The sequence below is a fragment of the Salvelinus fontinalis genome, chromosome 41, assembly GCF_029448725.1.
Source record: "Salvelinus fontinalis isolate EN_2023a chromosome 41, ASM2944872v1, whole genome shotgun sequence".
NCBI lineage: Eukaryota > Metazoa > Chordata > Actinopteri > Salmoniformes > Salmonidae > Salvelinus > Salvelinus fontinalis.
The window spans coordinates 15,259,258-15,283,629 of NC_074705.1; the positions used below are offsets into that span (position 1 = coordinate 15,259,258).

The following is a 24,372-nucleotide window of genomic DNA, read 5'->3' on the forward strand; positions in this document are numbered from 1 at the left end:
CGTGATGAAAGTCTTCCTGAAAGGTGAGGAGGTCACCAAGAGTTTTCCACTGATCTATATGGTTCTGTTATCTCCATGATTCAAAGGCTGTTTCTACTACATGGCAGGTTTATGGAGAGTTTACCTTGGCCTCTGTAGCTACTTACGCTTCTTCACAAAAATCACATCGCTCTTGCGTACTCAGACTTGCAGACGGACTCTGACTTATATAAAGGTTTGAGTGTCTGATGAATGGTGCCCTTTGTTAAAGTCAACTTAACTCATGGAAGGACCTGCCCCGGTCAGACCTGGTTTCAAATATTATTTGAAATCTTTCAAATACTTTCAGTGTTTGCTATAGCAACTTTTCTATTGTTTTCATTGCAACAGGCAAGCTCAATCAAGCACAGCTATACAGTGTTGAATCAAGGTCTTGTCTGGACTCTGTTTCAACCATACACATGGTCTTTCCCTGAAGATCTACTTCAAGACTTGAAGGATAGCACAGGTCATCGATCCTTTTCTGGCCCTGTCAACATCATGACATTGGAACAACGAAAAGGTATGAGACTGCAGACTGCAGGATTTCATGTCTCTTTCCAAGCATTCGCCTCCCACCCCTCTCCCCTGGTGTTCGTGTAATGTCCGAGCTCAATCCAAACTTTCAGTAGCCTCTAAGAGAATTATTCTGCTCTAACAAGACAATCTCACCCTATTACCTACAGTATAGTGCGCTACATTTGGCCAGCCTACGAAAGACTTCTAGTTCTAACAGGCTTTTTCCATGCGTTGACAGTGTCAAAACATCACCCTATTCCTAAGGCCTAGGCTCTGGCCTAAAGATCTGCACTGCTCTGGCCAAAATAAGTGCACAATATAGGGAATAGGGTGCCATTTCAGACACGCAGCCAGTGAGACACAAAGATAGTCTTATTTCTGAGTAATTCTGAATACTGTAACTAGGACACATACGAGAGCCATATGTCCCGGTGAAAAAAGACACTCCCCCTTGGTTTATGTTCTGGATCGTTCGTCATGGTGCCTTGTTGGGTACAGTACGTCCGCTCATTCACAATACCTCTGTATCCATCCACACTGCTGCCACGGCGAGGAACTAGAATAGTCTGGCATCCATCAGATCCGAACTCTCTCTGTAAGTCTATTCAACACACAAACACAGTCATGGTGTATGACTGGTCTAGCTCAGTTGACCTCTACGCCCCTATGGGTATCTGCCAGGGCGAGACAAATAAGTCCCTTACTTTTTTTATGGCCATCGTATGGATGGAGTTTTTTTACCTATTGATGGCTCAGTGATACGTGGACAAAGATGAAGACTAAATACCAGGGTAGACTGATTTTAATTCAGTCAAATCAGGAAGTGAACAATTCCAAACCAAGACAACAGAACATACATGAGAACCCCTTCACGTGCCTGACACACTACTGTGTTGTCATGTCAAATATGGCATGGACAATAACTTATCTGTTGCCAATCTGCCTCGATTTGTAAGCTTTATTTATTCATTATTATTCTCTAATGCTAATCATCCCACTGTGCTTAATAATAGTATATAAAGGCCTTTACGTTTGCTACTGTGTTTTCTTCTTCAACAAAGCGATAGATTTCCCCTCTCCTTAATAACATCTTAGTTATTCTATAATGAACCATCATTAAAGCTTTCCTAAGGGGTTCATGGATTCTGTCTCAGGGTAGATGTTGATGTTGTTTACTCAGCTAACTGAATGCCTGTTGTGGTCGATGCTTTAGCGAGAGAGCGAGCGCAAGTGTGCACGAGAGAGCGCACGAGAGTGCACGAGAGAGAGACTAAGGAACAAGTCCTGTTTCAAAGATTAAACACTGTAAACACAATTAACCCAATTGGGGTTTCTTAAATAAACACAATTATTTTAATTAAACAAGCAAAATACCTTTCTGTAGGAGATTTCTTTGTGTATCGTAAATACAGTGTATTTTCCCCGCCTTCGGCATAGCACTGGATTTTAAAATGAAAATGCCAAATACAAGTTATGAGTTTTAATTATGCTGTATCTGCTTCTACACTAGAAAGCCAAAAATAATATTAATGTCATGTTAAAAGATAACACTTTGTATTAACTTGCATGAGGCAAAGTAATGCAAGTGTATAGCCATAATTCACAATGATATCTTTCCACTCTTGGCAAAGGGTATTAATTTCATGATACATTTCTCATCTTCTTTTACATATCTCCAGAGCGGAAATCCCAGAACATTAACCCTCATCAAATGGAATCTGCTACATGTGTATGTACGCTCTTTAGAGGATATCTTGCACAAGCGATCTGACTTTTGGACCAGCTTCTCAAGATGACGCAATGTGTGTGGTGCTTGACCGAGGTGACTCTGTACTTTAGGTCCCCCTCTTGGCACTTTGATATTGGCCACACCTACATGTGGCTTTGGTGCAGCTGTGTGCTATTGGCTGTTGAAGTGACATGATGATGGATGTCAGGACAGGATCACGGTCTGACATATATCTCAGGCGGTTGGTCGAACACACAGGCTTCTCAGCTCTCTGACCCCCTGGGAAACTTTGAACTCTTCGCTCCTCAAGGTTGACATGATCACACACAGCAGGTCAATAGGGTCCGCTGCCTCCTTCAGCCACAAGGCTTCTCATTGGTGGGTTAAAGGATTATTGTGAGGTCAGTCCCCAGGGATCAGGTTTTGTAAGTTTGATTTATTCATTATAATGCTCTAATGCTAATCATCCCACTGTGCTTAATGATAGTATATAATGGCCTTTATGTTTGCTACTGTGTTTTCTTCTTCAACAAAGCGATAGATTTCCCCTCTCCTTAATAACATCTTAGTTATTCTATAATGAACCATCATTAAAGCTTTCCTAAGGGGTTCATGGATTCTGTCTCAGGGTAGATGTTGATGTTGTTTACTCAGCTAACTGAATGCCTGTTGTGGTCGATGCTTTAGCGAGAGAGCGAGCGCAAGTGTGCACGAGAGAGAGACTAAGGAACAAGTCCTGTTTCAAAGATTAAACACAATTAACCCACTTGGGGTTTCTTAAATAAACACAATTATTTTAATTAAACAAGCAAAATACCTTTCTGCAGGAGATTTCTTTGTGTATCGTAAATACAGTGTATTTTCCCCGCCTTCGGCATAGCACTGGATTTTAAAATAAAAATGCCAAATACAAGTTATGAGTTTTAATTATGCTGTATCTACTTCTACACTAGAAAGCCAAAAGTAATATGAATGGCATGTTAAGAGATAACACTTTTTGTATTAACTTGCATAAGGCAAAGTAATGCAAGTGTACAGCCATAATTCACAATGATATCTTTCCACTCTTGGCAAAAGGTATGGACTAGTAATTATTCTATGAGGGGTAGGTATAATTTAAATAAACACACAGGCTTCTCAGCTCTCTGACCCCCTGGGAAACTTTGAACTCTTCGCTCCTCAAGGTTGACATGATCACACACAGCAGGTCAATAGGGTCCGCTGCCTCCTTCAGCCACAAGGCTTCTCATTGGTGGGTTAAAGGATTATTGTGAGGTCAGTCCCCAGGGATCAGGTTTTCTGAACTTTTATATAGACCTCACCCTACAAGCACACACACACACACTTGATCTGATTTGTGTGTTCTAAAATGCTGTCCTATTAACACCAAATCAACTAAGGGGATATGGGGATAGATTGGCCAGTGTGACATACTGTTTGTGGTTCCTGGAATGCTTGCAAATGAAACGTGCTTGCTGATACAGTACTGTGTGTGTTGTGTGGTGGAGGGGGAGATGTTAAATGACAGGGCTGTAAAACCAACATAAACTTGACCTTGGTCTGTCTGCTCCCTTAACTTAGTAGGTAACCTCACATGATGGTCTACAGTAGAGAAGTACAACAGAGAAAATAAGTAGCCTGTGGTATCTGCCTTAATTTTTATAAATGAATTCATGAATTTAATGAAGATAAAGTCTCAAAACAGCGATTCCTGGAAGTGGCCAACTGTCAATGGAAAAACGATATCCTTATTGTAACGACCTACTGTAGCCGATTTCAGCAGTTGCCGTCTCTTACGTCTCTCTCACTTTATTACCCCTCCTTGGGTCCTTCTGCTTCTCGAGACTGGCTGTATGTTGGAAACGATTAGCCATTCACTCACCCCTCGCTGTCGATGGAAGGCGCATCCTGCACTTTACAGTTTTGGGCAGAAGTTACATTTTATTTGCAAAGTTTCTCAAGGGGCTACACACGAAACTAAACGGATACTTCAAACAGTCTATCGAAGCCCTGTGCGCATTTCTGTCTACGGATTTTACATCGGAATTTGTTGTAACTATTTTATTCTTTGGGGAGTTTGTCATTATAGGACTGTATAACTATGGAGTTATGCGCTTCGTGAGGAGTGGCGTTGAGGAGACACCAAAGCCATGGTAAAATGGGATACAGTGACTCTGGATCTAAATAAAAGTTTATAAAACAATCTAAGGTGAGATGTTTCATATTTTCCTTTCGGTTCAGGTCATACCATGTTTGATGTGCGTAAAGATGCGTTCATACAGAGGTCACTAATTTCGCGCATAGTCAAAACGATTTTCTCTACAGTGAAGTGTTTTGTCAGAGCTCACCTTTTCATTTGTGTTTGGGTACTACTGAAATGAGCCAATAATGAATCTGTAACCCTCCAGTGATAGGAGGTAGGAACACTTTGTGGTGGATGGATGCGCAGCTGAAGATGGATTGTCCCGCCGCATTCATATTGATACTGTCCCTGCTGATGGTGCCAGTTACAAGTCTCCCCTGCCCGCGCCAGTGCACGTGTCCTCAGGCCACAGAGGTGCACTGCACGTTCCGTTCCCTGCTCGCGGTGCCCGCCGGCATACCCAGACAAGTGGAGCGCATGAACCTGGGGTAAGCCTGCTGGATTGACTTTATTCAATGACCCGCAATGAGACCATAGTCCTAAAAAACAAGCGTCGTGCACAATAACTTATACCTATAGACGTGCAGTATGTGTAAAATGTGAAGTGCATAAAGTATACGATTTGTATTTATGCATGTGCATTGTAGGCCAATACAATTAGAGGCCTTTAGAATTGTTTACAGTTAAGTACATGTGCTGAGCATGTGCCTGAAATTAATCTCTCTGCAAGTCACAAGTAAATGTGCATAATGCAATATGCCTACAGTGAAGTCTGATGTAATCTTATTCTATGCTTATTATATACCCCATGCTTTTTACTGAGTCATTTTACATATGAGCTATTTCTTAAAAATAACAGAAAGGCCCACCCACTGTATATGTTGCCATCTGCCACCTTTAGTGACAATGTTTTGATTTATGTTCAGCCGTGTCTTTAGCCATTTCTTCTTATACAGTCAGAAACGAAGGCACGTCGCTCCACAAAGAACATGTCAAGTAAGTTAATAGTCAGTCATGAATTGCTTGTGTCGTCGTTGTTTCCTGTAGGTTTAACACCATAAACCATGTGACCCAGACCTCTCTGGCTGGGTTGAGGAAGCTGGAGCTTCTGTTGATGCATGGGAACGATCTCCACAACATTCCCAACGGGGCCTTCAGGGATCTCATGTCCTTACAGGTACAAATCAAATGTTATTTGTCATATGTGCCGAATACAACAGGTGTAGACCTTACAGTGAAATGCTTAGTTACAAGCCCTTAACCAACAATGCAGTTTTAAGAAAAATAAGTGTTAACCTGTCTAGGATCAGCGTGGCGCTAGCGGCACACCCCCCCCCCCCCCACTGAAAAACCAGTGCCGCGAAATTCAAAAAAAATATTTTTTTAAAATATTTAACTTTCACACATTAAAGTCCAATACAGCTAATGAAAGACACAGATCTTATGAATCCAGTCAACATTTCCGATTTTTAAAATGTTTTACAGGGAAGACACAATATGTAAAGATGTACATCTATTACCTAAAAACACATTAGCATATTCCACCATCTTTTATTTGTCCACCAACACCAGTAGCCATCACCAATTCGGCTAAACTAAGATATTTATAGCCCCTAACCAACAAAAAAACTCATTAGATGACAGTCTGATAACATATTTATGGTATGGGATAGGTTTTGTTAGAAAAAAGTGCATATTTCAGGTATATGGCATAGTTTACAATTGCACCCACCATCACAAATGGACTAGAATAATTACAATGAGCAACGTGTTTACCTAACTACTAATCATCAAACATTTCGTAAAAATACACAGCATACACGAATCGAAAGACACAGATCCTGTGAATACAGACAATATTTCAGATTTTCTAAGTGTCTTACAGCGAAAACACAATAAATCGTTATATTAGCTTAGCACATAGCAATTAGCAGCCCAGCATTGATTCTAGCCAAAGTGAGCGATAAAAGTCAACATCGCCAAAAGATATTAATTTTTTCACTAACCTTCTCAGAATTCTTCCGATGACACTCCTGTAACATCACATTACAACATGCATATACAGTTTGATCGAAAATGTTTATATTTAGCCACCAAAATCATGGTTAGACAATGTGAAATGTAACTCAGCTGGTCAGAATTTGTCCTTGCGCCACTTAGACAGTGATCTACTCTTATACATAAATACTCATAAACGTGACTAAAAAATATAGGGTGGACAGGGATTGATAGACAATTTAATTCTTAATACAATTGCGTTATTACATTTTTTAATTTATCCTTACTTTTCAATACAGTTTGCGCCAAGCGAAGCTACGTCAAAAAACATGGCGTCCTAAGCCACTAAAATGTTTCGACAGAAACACGATTTATCATAATAAAAATGTCCTACCTTGAGCTGTTCTTCCATCAGTATCTTGGGCAAAGGATCCTTTCTTGGGAGAAATCGTCTTTTGGTGGAAAGCTGTCCTCTTGCCATGTGGAAATGTCAACTACGTTCGGGATGAACTGAAAAGCGTTCCCAACTTTTCACATCGTTGCAAAAATAAATGTCCCAAAATCGCACTAAACGGATATAAATTGCTATAAAACGCTTTAAATTAACTACTTTGTGATGTTTGTAACTCCTATAACGAGTGAAAAGATGACCGGAGAAATATAACAGGCTAAACTAATGCTTGGAACAGGAGAGGGTCGGTGTCTTCCACGCGCGTTACGCAGCAAGAAAAGACTTGCTAGCTAAAGGTTTTTTTCATTTGTAGTGCCTGTGAACGAGCAATCGAGCCCGTTGGAATCGTCATCACGTAAAGGCATCCAGGGGAAGACGTAAGAAGTGTCCGTATAGTCATAGCAACGACAGTGCCCGTTTAAATGACTTCAGAAAAGTGGCCAACGTTTCTCAAATCTGACTCCATGTCAGGGAAATTGCTGTAGAATGGGCTCTGTTCCACTTAGAGACAAAATTTCAACTCCTATAGAAACTATAGACTGTTTTCTATCCAATAATAATAATAATATGCATATTGTACGATCAAGGATTTTGTGGGAAGCCGTTTAAAAAATTAGCCACATTAGCATAAATAGTCTAAACAGCGCCCCCATCCCCAACAGGTTAAGTAAAAAATAAAATAAAAAATAATTCAAGAGCAGCAGTAAAATAACAGTAGCGAGGCTATATACAGGGGGTACCGGTACAAAGTCAGTGTGCGGGGGCACCGGTTAGTCCAGGTATTTGAGGTAATATGTACATGTGGGTAGAATTAAAGTGACTATACATAGATAATAAACAGAGAGTAGCAGCAGTGTAAAAAGAGGGGCTGGGGGGAGGGGGGGGGGGGGGGGGACACTGCAAATAGTCCGGGTAGCCATTTGATTACCTGTTCAGGAGTCTTATGGCTTGGGGGTAAAAACTGTTGAGAAGCCTTTTTGTCCTAGACTTGGCACTCTGGTACCGCTTGCCATGCGGTATTAGAGAGAACAGTCTGTGGCTGGGGTCTTTGACAATATTTAGGGCCTTCCTCTGACACCGCCTGGTATAGAGGTCCTGGATGGCAGGAAGTTTGGCCCCAGTGATGTACTGGGCCGTACGCACTACCGCACTACGCACTAGTGCCTTGCGGTCGGAGGTCGAGCAGTTTCCATACCAGGCAGTGATGCAACCAGTCAGGATGCTCTCAATGGTGCAGCTGTATAACTTTTTGAGGCTCTGCAAAGTCTTTTCAGTCTCCTGAGGGGGAATAGGCTTTGTCATGCCCTCTTCACGACTATCTTGGTGTGCTTGGACCATGTTAGTTTGTTGGTGATGTGGACACCAAGGAACTTGAAGCTTTCAACCTGCTCCACTACCGCCCCGTCGATGAGAATGGGGGTGTGCTTGGTTCTCCTTTTCCTGTAGTCCAAATTATCTCCTTTGTCTTGATCACGTTGAGCGAGAGGTTGTTATCCTGGCACCACACGGCCAGGTCTCTGACCTCCTCTGTATAGGCTGTCTCATCGTTGTCGGCAAACTTAATGATGGTGTTGGAGTCGTGCCTGGCTATGCAGTCATGAGTGAACAGGGAGTACAGGAGGGGACTGAGCACGGATCCCTGAGGGGCCCCCGTGTTGAGGATCTGCGTGGCGGATGTGTTGTTACCTACCCTTACCACCTGGGGGCGGCCCGTCAGGTAGTCCAGGATCCAGTTGCAGAGGATGGTGTTTAGTCCCAGTGTCCTTAGCTTAGTGATGAGCTTTGAGGGTACTATGTTGTTGAACGCTGAGCTGTAGCTAATGAATAGCATTCTCACCTAGGTGTTCCTTTTGTCCAGGTGGGAAAGTGCGGGAAAAGGCAGTGTGGAGTGCAATAGAGATTGCATCATCTGTTGATCTGTTGGGGCGGTATGCAAATTATGGTGGGTCTAGGGTTTCTGGGATAATGGTGTAGATGTGAGCCATTACCAGCCTTATTAAGCACTTCATGGCTACAGATGTGAGTGCTATGGGTCGGAAGTCTAAATGTCATTGAAGACACTTGCCAGTTGGTCAGCGCATGCTTGGAGTACACGTCCAGGTACTACGTCTGTGAGTTGACCTGTTTATAGGTCTTACTCACATTGGCTATGGAGAGCGTGATCACACAGTCATCCGGAACAGCTGATGCTCTCATGCATGCTTCCGTGTTGCTTGCCTCGAAGCGAGCATAGAAGTAATTTAGCTCGTCTGGTAGGCTTGTGTCATTGAGCAGCTCGTGGCTATGCTTCCAGTAATAAACAGGAAATGTTGATTAACATGAAATATCACCTCAGTACTGTAAAGTAGGTTATACAGTATAGTACCAGGCAATTGTTCCATTCTATTATTATATTCTACTCTATTTTACTATAATCTATTCCAGAGTTACCCAAACTCGGTCCTGCACCCTGGGGCCCCCCTGAGTGCACGTTTAGTTATTTTGGCCTAGAACTACACAGCTGTTTTCAAATAATCAAAGCTTGATGATGAGTTAGTTATTTGAAGTTTGGGAAACCCTGCTCTATTCTATTAGGATGATAACTCCCTTACCTCTGCCTTTCTTCCTCTCAGATGCTGAAGATGAGCTATAACAAACTGAAGGAGATCAACAGACACACTCTCCAGGGTCTGTGGTCTTTGACCAGACTCCACCTGGACCACAACCATCTGGAGTTCATTCAACCAGACACCTTTCAGGGTCTCACCTCCCTACGTCTCCTACAGCTGGAGGGGAACAGATTGCAGCAGCTCCACCCCTCTACCTTTTCCACCTTCTCCATGATGGGACACTTCCACGTCTCCACCCTCAGGTGAAGCCGAGCATGATGAACTACAGTACCCATAATGCTCTGGACAATATTTTATCAGTTTTATCTTAGTATCGGGCACTTTCTCAATTCATCTTTCCTCGATTCTTTGCGTCCTCTCTCCTCACCGTCTTCTCAAAACCCATTGTAGAAGGACAGAGGGGTGGGACCTTCTCTAAGGCAGTTGAAAATGAGGCAAGGAAATAGGATGTGAGGAATCACGGAAGGAGGAATTGAGATGGAGCCAAGATGTTTGAAGCTAACGTTATAATGTCCCTCCTGTCTCCTTATCGATTCATCAGGCACCTGTACCTGTCGGAGAACAGGCTGACCTCGCTGCCCCAGAAGCTGCTGGGAGGAATGCCCCAGCTGGAGAACCTCTTCCTGCATGGGAACCCCTGGACATGTGACTGCAGGATGAAGTGGTTCCCCGACTGGGACAAAAACTCACCAGGTTATGTATTTTATTTACCAGCTACTCAGTGAATGTACGTATTTGTCAGTGATGGCAGATACAATTGGATCAATGCTCAAAGCATAATGCAGCTGTCATTTTACACATTTGTGCCTTGAAAATGTATGTCCAAAACCTAACCAACCTTCACACTCGGAATTCCAAACATCGGATAATGATGTTAATGTTCCCTCTCGTCTTCCTTTCTTTATAGGTGTGCTGAAGTGTAAAAAGGACAGGGCCTACCCAGGAGGTCAGCTCTGCCTTATGTGTTACTCCCCAAAGAACTTACGAATGAAAGAAGTCCTGGGCCTGGACACACTGGGCTGCTCCAGCCCCGTTATCACCTCCCCTGATCGACCTACCACCCCAGAGGACACAGAGACCGAGGTCATGACCCTGGAGGAGTTCAAGGGGCCATTTGGCAACATTACCTTAGGCCTGACGGACGAACATGGGAACAAAGTGGATCTGGAGTGCAGCGTCGGAGAGCCCCGCAGAGAGTTGTCTAAGGTCAGCTGGGAGCAGGTCAACCCTCTGCAGCTGGCCTCTAATGTGAGTATCTCCGTGGATCTGGAGTGTCCCATCAACAGGGACAATTATGAGAGACTCTGGAAGCTGATCGCCTACTATAGCGACACGCCCGCTCACCTGCAGAGAGAGATCATGCTGACTAAGGAGCCGGTGCCCAGCTACAGGTAGGCTGGATTAAGAAACCGCTTTTTAACTGATCATTATGGGCCAAATTCCAACTTCTACTTGGAGTAACATTTTCACTTAGTCATGCATTGAGATCAATGCACGTGAACGCTTGTGGAAGTTAGGATTTGCCCATATGTGATTTTATTTGTTCATTTCAGATTGGTCCTCAATACAGAGCACAGTTGTCAAACTCATTTTCCCCAAGGGCCGCATTCAGTCTTGACTGAGTTCCGGAGGGCCACACTTAAAATGTATTGTATTTCCTTGCCATCAAAATGTGCCAAAAATTGTCCTCACTCTATTTTCCGATGCTCCCTGACTGTCTAGCTTTCGTTTCGATGACTGTTAGCTAGCTGGACAGAGTGAATAGACTGTAAATGTAGGTCTATTATCATTTCTACACAGTCTTGATTTGGTTTTAGTCAATTTAAATATTGATTGAGATTGTTTTTTTCCCACAAAAATAAATAAATGTACAGTACCAGTCAAAAGTTTGGACACACCTACTCATTCCAGGGTTTTTCTTTATTTTTAATATTTTCTACATTGTAGATGTAGAAAATGTAGTAACCAAAAATGTGTTAAACAAATGAAAATATATTTTATATTTGATTCTTTAAAGTAGCCACCCTTTGCCTTGACAGCTTTGCACACTCTTGGCATTCTCTCAACCAGCTTCATGAGTTAGTCACCTGGAATGCATTTCAATTAACAGGTGTGCCTTGTTAATTTGTGGAATTTCTTTCCTTCTTAATGCGCTTGAGCCAATCAGTTTGGAAAATTTCAAGAACTTTTAAAGTTTCTTCAAGTGCTGTCGCAAAAACCATCAAGCGCTATGATGAAACTGGCTCTCATGAGGACCGCCACAGGAAAGGAAGACCCAGAGTTACCTCTGCTGCAGAGGATAAATTAATTAGAGTTACCAGCCTCAGAAATAGCTGCCCAAATAAATGCTTCACAGAGTTCAAGTAACAGACACATCTCAACATCAACTGTTCAGAGGAGACTGCGTGAATCAGGCCTTCATGGTCAAATTTCTGCAAAGAAACAACTACTGAAGGACACAAATAAGAAGAAGAGACTTGCTTGGGCCAAAAAACACGAGCAATGGACATTAGACCAGTGGAAATCTGTCCTTTGGTCTGATGAGTATAAATGTTAGATTTTTGGTTCCAACCATTGTGTCTTTGTGAGACGAAGAGTAGGTGAACGGATGATTTCGCATGGGTGGTTCCCACCGTGAAGTGGGATGGTGTGGGGGTGATTTGCTGGTGACTGATTTAGAATTCAAGGCACACTTAACCAGCATGGCTACCACAGCATTCTGCACCGATACGCCATCCCATCTGGTTTGCACTTAGTGGGACTATCATTTGTTTTTCAACAGGGCAATGACCCAAAACACACCTCCAGGCTGTGTAAGGGTTATTTGACCAAGAAGGAGAGTGATGGAGTACTGCATCAGATGACCTGGCCTCCATAATCACCCGACCACAACCAAGTTGAGATGGTTTGGGATGAGTTGGGCGGCAGAGTGAAAGAAAAGCAGCCAACAAGTGCTCAGCATATGTGGGAACTCCTTCAAGACTGTTGGAAAAGCATTCCAGGCGAAGCTGGTTGAGAGAATGCCAAGAGTGTGCAAAGCTGTCATCGAGGCAAAGGGTGGCTACTTTGAAGAATCGCCAATATAAAATCTATTTTGATTTGTTTAACACTTTTTTGGTTACTACATGATTCCATATGTGTTATTTAATCATTTTGATGTCTTCACTATTATTCTACAGGGTAGAAAATAGTAAAAATAAAGAAAGATTAGTAGGTGTGTCCAAACTTTTGACTGGTACTGTATACATTAATAATAATCAAACCACCCGCAGGCCGGATTGAATGGGCCTTGAGTTCAATACGTGATATAGAGCATCTAATTTCATACTGCTATGTTATGTGTTTTTTTCTAATAAACTCAAACTTCTTGATCTCCAGGTACAGGCAAGACCTGGAGAGAGACGCGTTGTACTACACAGGGGTTAAAGCTAACATGGTAGCTCAACCATCCTGGCTGATGCAGAGCTCTGTGGACCTGCAGCTGAACAGGCCCCAGTCCACTGGGAAGAGCGTCAAGCTGATCCTCAGCACCCACCTCACACAGACCGTGGAGTCTGAGTTGGAGCGCAGACAACGCAGGACATGGGTCATGATAGAGAACACAAACGCTACCAGGACGACGCTGAGTGTTGTAGTGGGCAGCGCTGCTGTAATAGACTGTAACGTGTTGAGCTCAGGAGACACGGGGGTGCGCTGGATGCTGCCAGACGGGACCCAGCTGGAGGCACCGTACAGCAGCCCAGACAACAGGGTGTCAGTGTCGAGCACCGGCAGGTTGGATATTAAAGCTGTAGGACACTCAGACTCAGGGATATATTACTGTATCGCCCAGGTCTCTGACGACCTCAGTGTCCTCCCTTTCCGCCTGACGGTCGAGGAGTCCTCCAGTCCTCCCCCTCTTGGAGGGGATGAGACGGCGCCTACCCTCGTAGAGGGGTTCACCGGTGTCCCTCTCACTCTGAACTGTGTCGTGTCTGGCTCTCCTGACCCTGAGATTAACTGGATCCTTCCTGACAGCAGCATAGTGAGTCACAGAGTCAACTCTTCTAGAGCGCTGGTGTATTCCAACGGAACTCTGAGAGTCCCAGAGAGTCGACTGACAGACAGTGGATATTATAAGTGTGTGGCGATGAACCAGCATGGTGTGTATTCCCTGGCTACTAAGGTGACTCTCACCAGACAGTTAGGAGCAGAGATGCGACCACTGAGGAGAATGAGGCCACAGTCCGCTTCAGGGGTCAACACCAGGGTCAAAGCCCCCATGGAGAACATTGAGGAGGCATCAGGGGACAATGAGGACGCACAGGAGGAAGTCCCCTCCTCGTCTTCCTCGTCTTCCTCCTCATCCTCATCCCTGAGCCGTGTGGAGCTAATGAATCGGCGGAGAGGTCAAAGTTCAAACAGGGGTGGTGGACATCCATTTAGAAACACATGGAGGCGACCTGCTGTACCTAGAAAAGCAACCACGACAGGGACAAATGATGAAGACAAGAAAAACACAGTGGGGACGAGGAGGAGGATTAACGTGGCAAACAAAAATATAGACCCGGAGAAGTGGGCGGACATTTTGGCCAAAATCCGTGACAAGAACGGACAGGGTAACACTATCATGACACCCAGCTCAACTCACCTCACCACAAAGACGAATCAGGAGTCAACAACAACAGCCAGCGCTAAGCAGACAGAGTCTCCGGACAACATAGAGGGATCAATAGACGACCTCCACGAGGAAGAGGAGAAAGAGCCATACACACCCACTATTATACCGCACACACCCACTCAGCACACTACTTACACCACAGACTCCGATGCGGATACAGGCACAAATCATGCCCGTTTCACGCAGCCGGCCACAGAGCCTGTCACATCTGTTCCCCAGCAGCTCAGTAACACTGTCACACACACAGAGACGCAAGGCAGGCACACAGTCACACCCACACACTCCCAGACCCTGGGTCAGCTGCGTGTGAACGTCTGGACCAGTTCTTCATACCACGATTCTTTACAAGGAGAAAATCAAAGCAACACCCCCACCGCTTTGGCTACAGATGGTGACGCGGTTACAGAGTCAGATATCTCACCCACATCTGAGGATAATCAGGGGGCGGAAGACGCTAACGAACCCAGTGTTGTTAACAGCTCTAATGAAGGAGGTGACGCATATTTAGACAGAGCTGAACTTGACCCATCACTCACCACCACCACAGTTAGAGGGTACTCTGAATCGGAAACGGAGAGCGATGAATTTGATCACTCTCTCACTGAGACTCAGAGCACAACTGCTAAACTAGAAACACGTGCACAGCTAAAGCAGCAAACAACGTCGAATATAACCCATATTCCACTCACCACTCCCTCTCCCACAACCGAGCTCACTTCAGCTGTGAATATGAGGAAGGAAACTCCAGGTGAGGTGGCTACTCGACTCAGGAACCAGAACTCCAGGAGGAGGAATGGGGGTGGGGGCAGGAGAAGAAGGCCCAATACGGGTAGAAAGAAGCCAAAGCCTAATAATCCGTTGAGAAGTGATTTTACAACCTCAGCCACACCTATGGACGCGCTCCCAACAACTACCAAGGCAACCACTGCCACATGGATTAAAATAGAAACGTTCGACAAGGCCAAAAGCATGACGGACAGGTTTAATACCGCAGTTCCATCGACGGGCAGCCAAGCAACGTCATCAGGCAGAGTGAGTCACGAAGAGAACACAGGAGTCTCTTTATACCAAGACAGGATTGACCCTTCAGTGAAGCCTACAACTCGAAAGGGCACCCATTCACCACACGCCAAACCACTGTTCAGGAGCACACCAGCCCCACTGGCGTCTCCCACAACCTCTTTAACAGAAACATATAAACAATCATCCCAGAGTAGTCATCACAGAACAGCCCCAGAAAGAGCCTCTCAGACTCCGAACACTCAGAGCCTAGTCCCAGAGCACTCGGTTGTGCACACGACAGCCAGTCAGGGGAAATTTACAAGCATCCCCCTTCCTGCAGTTAAACCAACCGAGACAACACAAAGAGGAGGCAGCGATACCGTAGACCTTCACCCTGTTCCAAGTCCTGACAAGTCCCCGGAGAACCGCAACACTCGACCGGGACTGCTAGCAGATGGACAGCTCAACACACCAGACAATCGATATACAACAGGTACGACGGAGGTTAAAAAAGTGCCGGTCAAAGAGATTGACAGCGTGTCTCCGTCTATCCGGCATGAAATAACCAGTGCACACGGCACAACACACGCCCCGGGTGCCTCAACAAAAGAGCCCTTTCATGAAGAGGTAGAACATGAGAAGGCTCGGGTTAGTACCACTGAAATGCCGGTGACATCTGAAAGCTCTTATCACGGATCTGATCCTTCTAAAACAGTCACTGTTAAGCCCGGAACAACCTTTGATGGGCACTATAACATCAGAGAAAGCACATCCACCACAGGCAAAGCCCGAACACCAGTGGAAAATGTTGCTGTTTCTGTTGCTGCTACTACAACAAAGGATGTTACTCCAACTATGTCACCTGTCACCTCCACATCAGTTAGGGCATCTGTAGTTTTCCCCTCTAGGGTGAAGCCTCAGATCCCTGTACTAAACATTCCATCCACTAGGGTCAGGACCCAACCTTCATCCAGAACAGTGGAGGCTCCCTCCAACTCCAACCACATCCCAGACAGTCACAGAGAGAGAGTCCTCATCTCTCAACCCGACCAGAGGAACAACCCGATCCTCAACAGAGGAGACTCCATCCTAATCACCAGATCTGACCCCAACAGACAACCACCACCAGCCCACTCCCACACCACTACTAAACTAGAGTCAACTGACATCAGACCTGATCCAGTCACCGGTGTTAAACCAACCACCACCGAACCCAGAACACCCCACAGGCACAGGACAGTCACAAACACAAACACCCAGATGGTCAAACAGACGACCACTACAACCACTCTCACTCCCACCACCACAATGAGCGTTTCTCAGACTTCATTAGTGTCTTCATCGAAGCCTCAGAGTCCGTCCAGTGGGGGCCAGAGGACAGAGACCCCTACCCAGACACAGGGGTTATCAGGTGGGGTGTCGGGAGGTGGTCAGAGACCCTCCGTAGCAGGACCTGCTGTAAGAGGGAAGCCCCGGATCACCAATGTGGATGTGCAGACAGTGACAGTGAATGCAGAGATGGATGCACAGCTGCCCTGTGTGGCTGTAGGGGAGCCCAAGCCTTTCCTCTCCTGGACGAGAGTCTCCAATGGTATGTATAACAGTACTTCCGTTTCTGTTCTCCCCTCTTCATAGAACATCCGCCTGTTAATGTAACAAAAAAAAGGAGAATCCTATTTGTCATGATATAAGCTATGCTCCATTCTTGTCAACAGACAACATGTTGTAGAAGTAATCCTTTATCTGCATTGTTTTAATCTGCTCGATGTCTTGAAACATGTGTTCTTTTCATTCATGCAGGAGCGACAGTAGCCCAGAACACTCGGGTCCAGAGATTCGAGGTCCATCCCAACGGCACGTTTATCATCCGTAACAGCCAGCCCCAGGACCGAGGCCAGTACCTCTGTATGGTCCAGAACCAGTATGGCGTGGACAAGATGGTGGTCTCCCTGATGGTCCTGGCCCAGCATCCCAGAGTGCTCCAGCCACGCTACCGCGATGCTACCGTGTACCACGGAGACGGCATCGATTTGGAGTGCCAGGTACAGGGACATCCCATGCCCCGGGTCACCTGGGTGCTGCCTGACAGGGTCCACCTCACTGCCCCCCCAGCCCCGGGCCCTGACAACCCAGCCAGTGGCCCCCAGCCCGGCCCTCAGTCTGGCCCCAAGCGCGTGGACCTCCTCGGTAACGGTACTCTCCGGATAACCCAGGCCAGCTACACAGACAGAGGGATCTATAAATGTATCGGCAGCAGCGTGGCGGGAGCCGATACAGTCTCTGTCCGTCTCCATGTGGCAGCCTTGGCTCCAGTCATCCAACAACCTCGCTATGAGAACATGTCCCTCCCCGAGGGCAGCACGGCCTACATCCACTGCACCGCCAAAGGAGCCCCTACGCCCATCATCCGCTGGACCACGCCCGACGGAGTCCAGCTCCTCACCTCGCAGTTCGTCAGCGGCCGTCATTTATTTGTCTTCCCCAACGGGACCCTGTACGTCCGTGGGCTAGGCAAAGGCGACGCGGGGAGATATGAGTGTGTGGCCAGTAATGCGGTAGGCGCCTCCAGGAGAACCAGCATTCTGACAGTACTGAGACTCCCATCCTCCACCAAGGCCAGGATTACCTCCTCGTCTCCGCAGAGGACTGACGTGGTCTATGGGGGGCTGCTGAGGCTAGACTGCATTGCCACAGGAAAACCAGAGCCCAGGATCATCTGGAGGACCCCCTCTAAGAAACTAGTGGATTCCCAGTACAGGTATGCATCTTCTGGCATCTTTTTCACTCACTGTCTAATATGCACTACAGGCCATTGCCTGTATGTACAGTGCTTTGTACAGTACTTTTTCCACATTTTGTTTTGTTACAGCCTGAATTTAAACTGGATTAAATTGAGATTTTATGTCACTGGCCTACACAAAATATCCCATTATGTCAGCGTGGAATTATGTTTTTAGACATTTAAAAAAGAAAAAAGGAAAAGCTGAAATGTCTTGAGTCAATAAGTATTCAACCCATTTGTTATGGATGGGAAAACTCACATAATAAGTTGCATGGTCTGTGTGTCTCTGTATCGCACACATACAATTATCTATAAAGTCCCTCAGTCGAGCAATGAATTCAAACACCGATTCAATCACAAAGACCAGGGATGCCAGGGACCGCCAATGCTTTGCAAAGAAGAGCACCTATTAGTAGATGAGTAAAGATTTAAAAAGCAGACGTTGAATATCCCTTTGAGCATGGTGAAGTTATTAATTACACTTTGGATGGTGTATCAGTACACCCAGTCGCTACAAAGAGACAGGCGTCCTTCCTGCCAGAGAGGAAGGAAACCGCTCAGGAATTTCACCACGAGGCCAATGGTGACTGTGACAGGAGAAAACTGAGGATGGATCGACAACACTGTAGTTACTCCACAATACTAACCAAAATGACAGAGTGAAAAGAATGAAGCCTGTTCAGAATTAAAATGTTCCAAAATATGCATCCTGTTTGCAAAGAAATTCACTCTATGTCCTGAATACAAAGCGTTATGTTTGGGGAAAATCCAACACAACACATCACTGAGTACCACTCTTCATATTTTCAAGTTATGATAGAAAGAGATAGAAATAGAGCTAACCACTGGCAAAGTCGTAGAGGAAAGCCTGGTTCAGTCTGCTATCCAACAGACAATGGGAGACAAATTCACCTTTCAGTAGGACAATAACCTAAAACACAAGGCCAAATATACACTAGAGTTGCTTACCAAGAATGTTCCTTAGTGGCCTAATTACAGTTTAGACTTACATTGGCTTGAAAATGTATGGCAAGACTTAAAAATGGCTGTCTAGCAATGATCAACAACCAATTTAACAAAGCTTGAAGAATAATTTAAATAATAATGTGCAAATATTGTATAATCCAGGTGTGCAAAGCTCTTAGAGACTTACCCAGAAAGACTCACAGCTGTAATCGCTGCCAAAGGTGATTCTAACATGTATTGACTCAAGGGTGTGAATACTTATGTAAATGAAATATGTGTGTATTTTATTTTCAATATATTAGCAAAAATCTCTAAAAAACATGTTTACACTTTGTCATTATGGGGTATTGTGTGTAGACGAGTTGGGGGAAAAATATATTGAATCCATTTTGGAATCAGGCTGTAACACAACAAAATGTGGAATAAGTCAAAGGGTATGAACACTTTCTGACGGCACTGTATGTCAACTATCATCATCAGATGTCATCGTGAATGAGAAGGTTTACTGTGAAATCATACAGGGGCACATTTTCTATTCCCTAAAGGTTAGCTGAAAAAACATTTAAAAAATACCTAAAATGGTTGCTATTAACAGCAGGACATACTGTTATAAAAACTTATTTTTGTTGGGGGGGGGGGGGGGTTCAGCTTCGACCCCAGGATAAGGGTGTTCACCAACGGTTCTCTGGCCATCCAGGCCATGACGGAGAAAGATGATGGGGACTACCTGTGTGTGGCCCGAAACAAGATGGGGGACGACTACATGCTTCTGAGGGTTAGCGTGCTGACCAAGCCGGCCAAGATTGAGCAGAAGCAGCTGCTGGCCAGTCAGAAGGTCTGTCTTTTGTCTTAGGTTTCTATGTAAATAATGGGGCACATCCCAAATGGCACCCTATTCCCTGTACAGTGCACTACTTTTGATCAGAGCCCTATGGGCCTTAGTGAAAAAGAGGGCACTATATAGGGGTTAGGTTGCCATATGGGGCAGAAACTTGGTGTTCTTAATGTGATATTTGAATGTGTTGCATGTGAGTGTCATGCAAATATTTCGGCTTGATTTTCTGTCTAATGTACGATTGGATAGAGAAGAAATATTTTTGAATCTGAAGGTGATGTACGGAGGAGACCTGAAGGTGGACTGTGTAGCGTCTGGCCTCCCCAACCCTGAGATCCGCTGGGCTCTGCCGGACGGCACCATGATCAACACACTGAAACAGACGGATAGTAGGGCTAGAGGTGGCCGCACCCGCAGGTACTTGCTATATGTTGAATCACATCTAACTTCACACGTACCGTAATATTTTATTGAATCACATAATACAGTATTTACACACAATCTGTTATTGAAGCACATTAACTGCATAGTCGATAAGGATCACAGTACAATTTTCAAACAATCACCCAACCCCTCCCACCCCCCAGATACGTAGTATTCGACAACGGGACGTTGTACGCCAACGACGTGGGGATGAGAGAGGAAGGAGACTACACCTGCTACGCTGAGAACCAGATAGGGAAGGATGAGATGAAGGTTCACGTCAAGGTGGTGGCGGACCCTCCGATCATCAGAGACAAAACTCAAAGCCCTGAAGTCATCAGGGTTCTTTACGGGGAGACCGTGTCGCTGAAGTGCAGCGCCAAGGGAGAGCCGACACCAGTCATCACATGGCTCTCCCCCACTAACCGGGCCATTGCCTCCTCCTCTGATAAGTACCAGGTCCATAATGATGGTACATTGGTGGTCCAGAAGGCACAAGGCTTTGATGCTGGTAACTACACCTGCACAGCTAGGAACAGTGCCGGCCAGGACCGCAAAGTCACCAGGGTGGACGTCCTTGTGATGCCGCCAACCATCAACGGACTGAGAGGTATGGTCAACACTATCAGAGTGACGGCTATAAGGGACCAGCGCACCATGCTGGCCTGTGAGGCCGTGGGGACACCCATCCCCCAGGTCATGTGGGTGTTACCGGAGAACGTCATTCTCCCGGCGCCATACTACGGAAGCAGAATGACGGTGCATCGTAACGGTACGTTGGATATACGTTCGCCGAAGGGGACCGACTCGGCTCAGCTGGCCTGCATCGCACGCAACGAGGGCGGGGAGGCCAGGCTGATGGTCCACCTGGAGGTTAGAGAGATGGTAGAGAGGCCGCAGCTCAGAGGGCCCAAAACAGAGAGCCTCTCTCTAACAGTAGGTGGTACCATGACCCTGAACTGCTCCTTTGAAGGAGGCGCAGCACCCCCGACAGTAACCTGGATCCTCCCTAATGGTTCCCCCCTCATGAGCGGTGCCCAGTTCTCCAAGTTCTTCCACCGACCTGACGGCTCCTTGGTCATCACTAACCCCTCTGTCTCTGAGAGTGGTATGTACCGTTGCCTGGCGAGGAATGTAGCCGGGCTAGTGGAACGTACTATTACTTTAGCCCCGGAGAGGAAACCAGAGATCAATAACCGCTACAACTCCCCCATCAGTATTATGAATGGGGAGAGCCTCCAACTCCACTGTCTCTCCACAGGGGACCCCCTCCGGCTGACGTGGACCCTGCCCAGTGGGGTGGTCCTGGGGCGGCCACAGAGAGCCGGTCGCTACGCCGTCCTGGCCAATGGAACGCTCGCCATCCAGCAGGCGTCCGTCTACGACCGCGGCTCCTACGTCTGCCGAGCGGCCAACGAGTACGGCAGCGCCCTGCTCTCCGTGCCCGTCATCGTCATCGCGTACCTGCCTCGCATCACCAATGGCCCGCCTCCCGTGATATACGCTCGCCACGGCGTGGCGGTCCAGCTGAACTGTGTTGCCACGGGGATCCCCCGAGCTGAGATTGCCTGGGAGACGCCGGATAGGACGCGGCTAGCGGTCAGTGCCCAGCCACGCCTCTTTGGCAACAAGTACCTCCACCCACAAGGCTCTCTCATCATCCAGAACCCCACGCAGAGAGACCAGGGCTTCTACAAATGCACCGCCAGGAACGTAATAGGGGTCGATACTAAAGCCGCCTATCTACATGTGTTCTGATTAGCCTTAGACAAATAGGTTTTCATCATATGCCCAAGAAACTGCCAAAGGAGCTGAGCACAGCCGATACTTTTCATCCATCCACATGATGTTGGAGAGCCTTTGAATCACTGTCAATGCAAGGTAAAGATACACTTTCCAATCGGGAGCTAAACAAACGAGCTACTATGTATGCAGTAGCTGTTCTCTATCTGTCCTGTGACACCATTCAAGGCCATGTTTCAGCTGCGTTTCAACAACCATTTTGTGACAAAGCCGTTTTTCACTCATCAAAGAAACACTTTGCTCTGAAGGACTTTAAATTTTCTGCGCTGACCATGACAATTTATGTCAAACTGTTTTGATAAGCATAGCTAAATATCTTCTTATGTTTCGATTAATGAAAATATTCTAAATGATACAGAAAAGAACCAATATTGCTGAAATGAGGACGATTTCAGGGGCCTAAGCAACAATGGCTGGTTTTGAATAACTGCTTCACAACCATCCATATCATCTTACTATCTTAACAAAAAGTCTTTTTAAGGACTTGTAACCCTGCTATTTACAGGTGAGACTCACACATTACCGTTACTGTGATGATTGTACATGCAATATGGTTTAGATCTGATTGCAACCCTCATAGGTGTCAACATCAGCACATAAAATAATACTAATATGTTTTTACATGCCCTCATTATTAAATTATTTTGTCTTTTAAAAGAATTTTACACATTTTTAATAAAGAGAAGCTCAAAATCCATCGAAATCTTGTAGAATATTACTTATATAAGATTGAGAAAAGGCTATGGATGCGCCCCAAATAATGCACTATATAGGAAATAGGATGTAATTTAAGATACAACCGTAGTGTATGGAACCTGGTCAAAGTAGCGCACTACAAAGGGAATAGGGTGCAATTTGGGAAGGGAGTAAGAATTTAGAACTAGGTCACGACAGATTAGGGATCTGTCTTCCAAGAGTAAACATTTTCAAACGTAGCTCTGGGAATTATTATACAGTCATGGTCCCTCTCTTGCTAAAAGGAAAACCATCTGGTTGTGTGGGGGAAATCCCCTGTTAGTTCACTGGTTTCCCTCTGAAAGAATTCCCACTTTAACTACACAGACTTAATTGTAATCAGCTTTCATGATTGATGAAATCCACTCACAACTTGAAGTGGTGCAGTACCGCTGCAAGAGGGATGACATAGAACATGTGTTTCTTTGACTATTGATGTACCTGCTCTTCAGGGAATGGCCCGTACATTTGCCTGTTGAGCCCGAATAAATCTTCCCTCTTTTGTTTCAGATAATCGAAGAAATAAAGGCTTTAGCGGTCTCTCACTGACCCAGGTCAAACACAAAGCAGAAACCACCCAGGGCAGCTGCTCACATCTTGGACACACCTGTGGTCCTGTCTGTCCCAGTTCTATAGAGATGAAGTCGTCCTTTTGCCATTACAGTACCATATTGTCATCGGCACTAAGTACTGCTGTCTTGCTGTGTTTATATTCCGTTTCCACCTCCACTCTGCTCTGTCTCTTAACATAGTTAACGTAATACCCTATTATGCAGATAGTGAGACTGATGACATCATAGGAGAGCGAGAGAATGACAGAGAGAGGGGATGAGAGAAAGAGAGAGAGGTAGTGAGCTCATGGGCTCCTGAGTTCTTCTGTAAAAAGATAGAAATAGAGTTGGATTAATGTAGATAAACTTTAATTTTTTTGCAAGGACTTATACAGGATACTAACCTCAACATCAAAACCTTCAATCCATATCAAAATTCCATACCTAAAACCTTGATTTTGGACAAAATTACCTGAATGAACAATTACTACAAAGGACTTTGACTCGGTACCAGTACCCCCTGTATATAGCCACATTATTGTTGTGTAATTTTCTTGTTACTTTTTGATTATTATTATTTTTTTATTCACTTTAGTTTATTTAGTAAATATTTTCTTAATTCTATTTATTGAACTGCATTGTTGGTTAAGGGCTTGTAAGTAAGCATTACACGGTAAGGTGAATACCTGTTGTATTCAGCGCATGTGGCAAATCAAATTTGAACAAACCAAAACCAGCAGAAGAAACACAGCGGAACCTGGAAATACCAGCCAACACAAAACTGAGTGAATAATGTTCAGTCTGAACCTACTTCTGAAGACAAAAAAATTCAAAGACTAATCTCTAGGTAATTTTGTTAAATAAATCTTAAGAAATAAGGCTACTAAGTGTAACATTATAGCTTCCGTCCCTCTCCTCGCCCCTACCTGGGCTCGAACCAGGGACCCTCTGCACACAGACAACAGTCACCCTTGAAGCATCGTTACCCATCGCTCCACAAAAGCCGCGGCCCTTGCAGAGCAAGGGGGACAACTACTTCAAGGTCTCAGAGCGAGTGATGTCACCAATTGAAACGCTATTAGCGCGCACCCCGCTAACTAGCTAGCCATAACACATCGGTTACATAAGCTACCAAACTGCTAGGACAA

The 24,372-nt window shown here is 45.3% G+C and overlaps 1 protein-coding gene across 1 annotated transcript; it reads left to right on the forward strand.

Moving 5' to 3' along the window:
* Window positions 1-3,994: 3,994 nt before the first annotated feature.
* Window positions 3,995-22,619, forward strand: mxra5a (matrix-remodelling associated 5a). Its single transcript, XM_055908559.1, is given in 11 exon segments — window positions 3,995-4,482; window positions 4,684-4,897; window positions 5,457-5,586; window positions 9,471-9,709; window positions 10,009-10,160; window positions 10,375-10,858; window positions 12,846-16,720; window positions 16,930-17,887; window positions 19,526-19,712; window positions 19,987-20,129; window positions 20,300-22,619. Coding segments are annotated over 11 exon segments (8,034 nt in total). The 5' UTR covers window positions 3,995-4,424; the 3' UTR covers window positions 21,894-22,619.
* The last annotated feature ends 1,753 nt before the right edge of the window (window positions 22,620-24,372 follow it).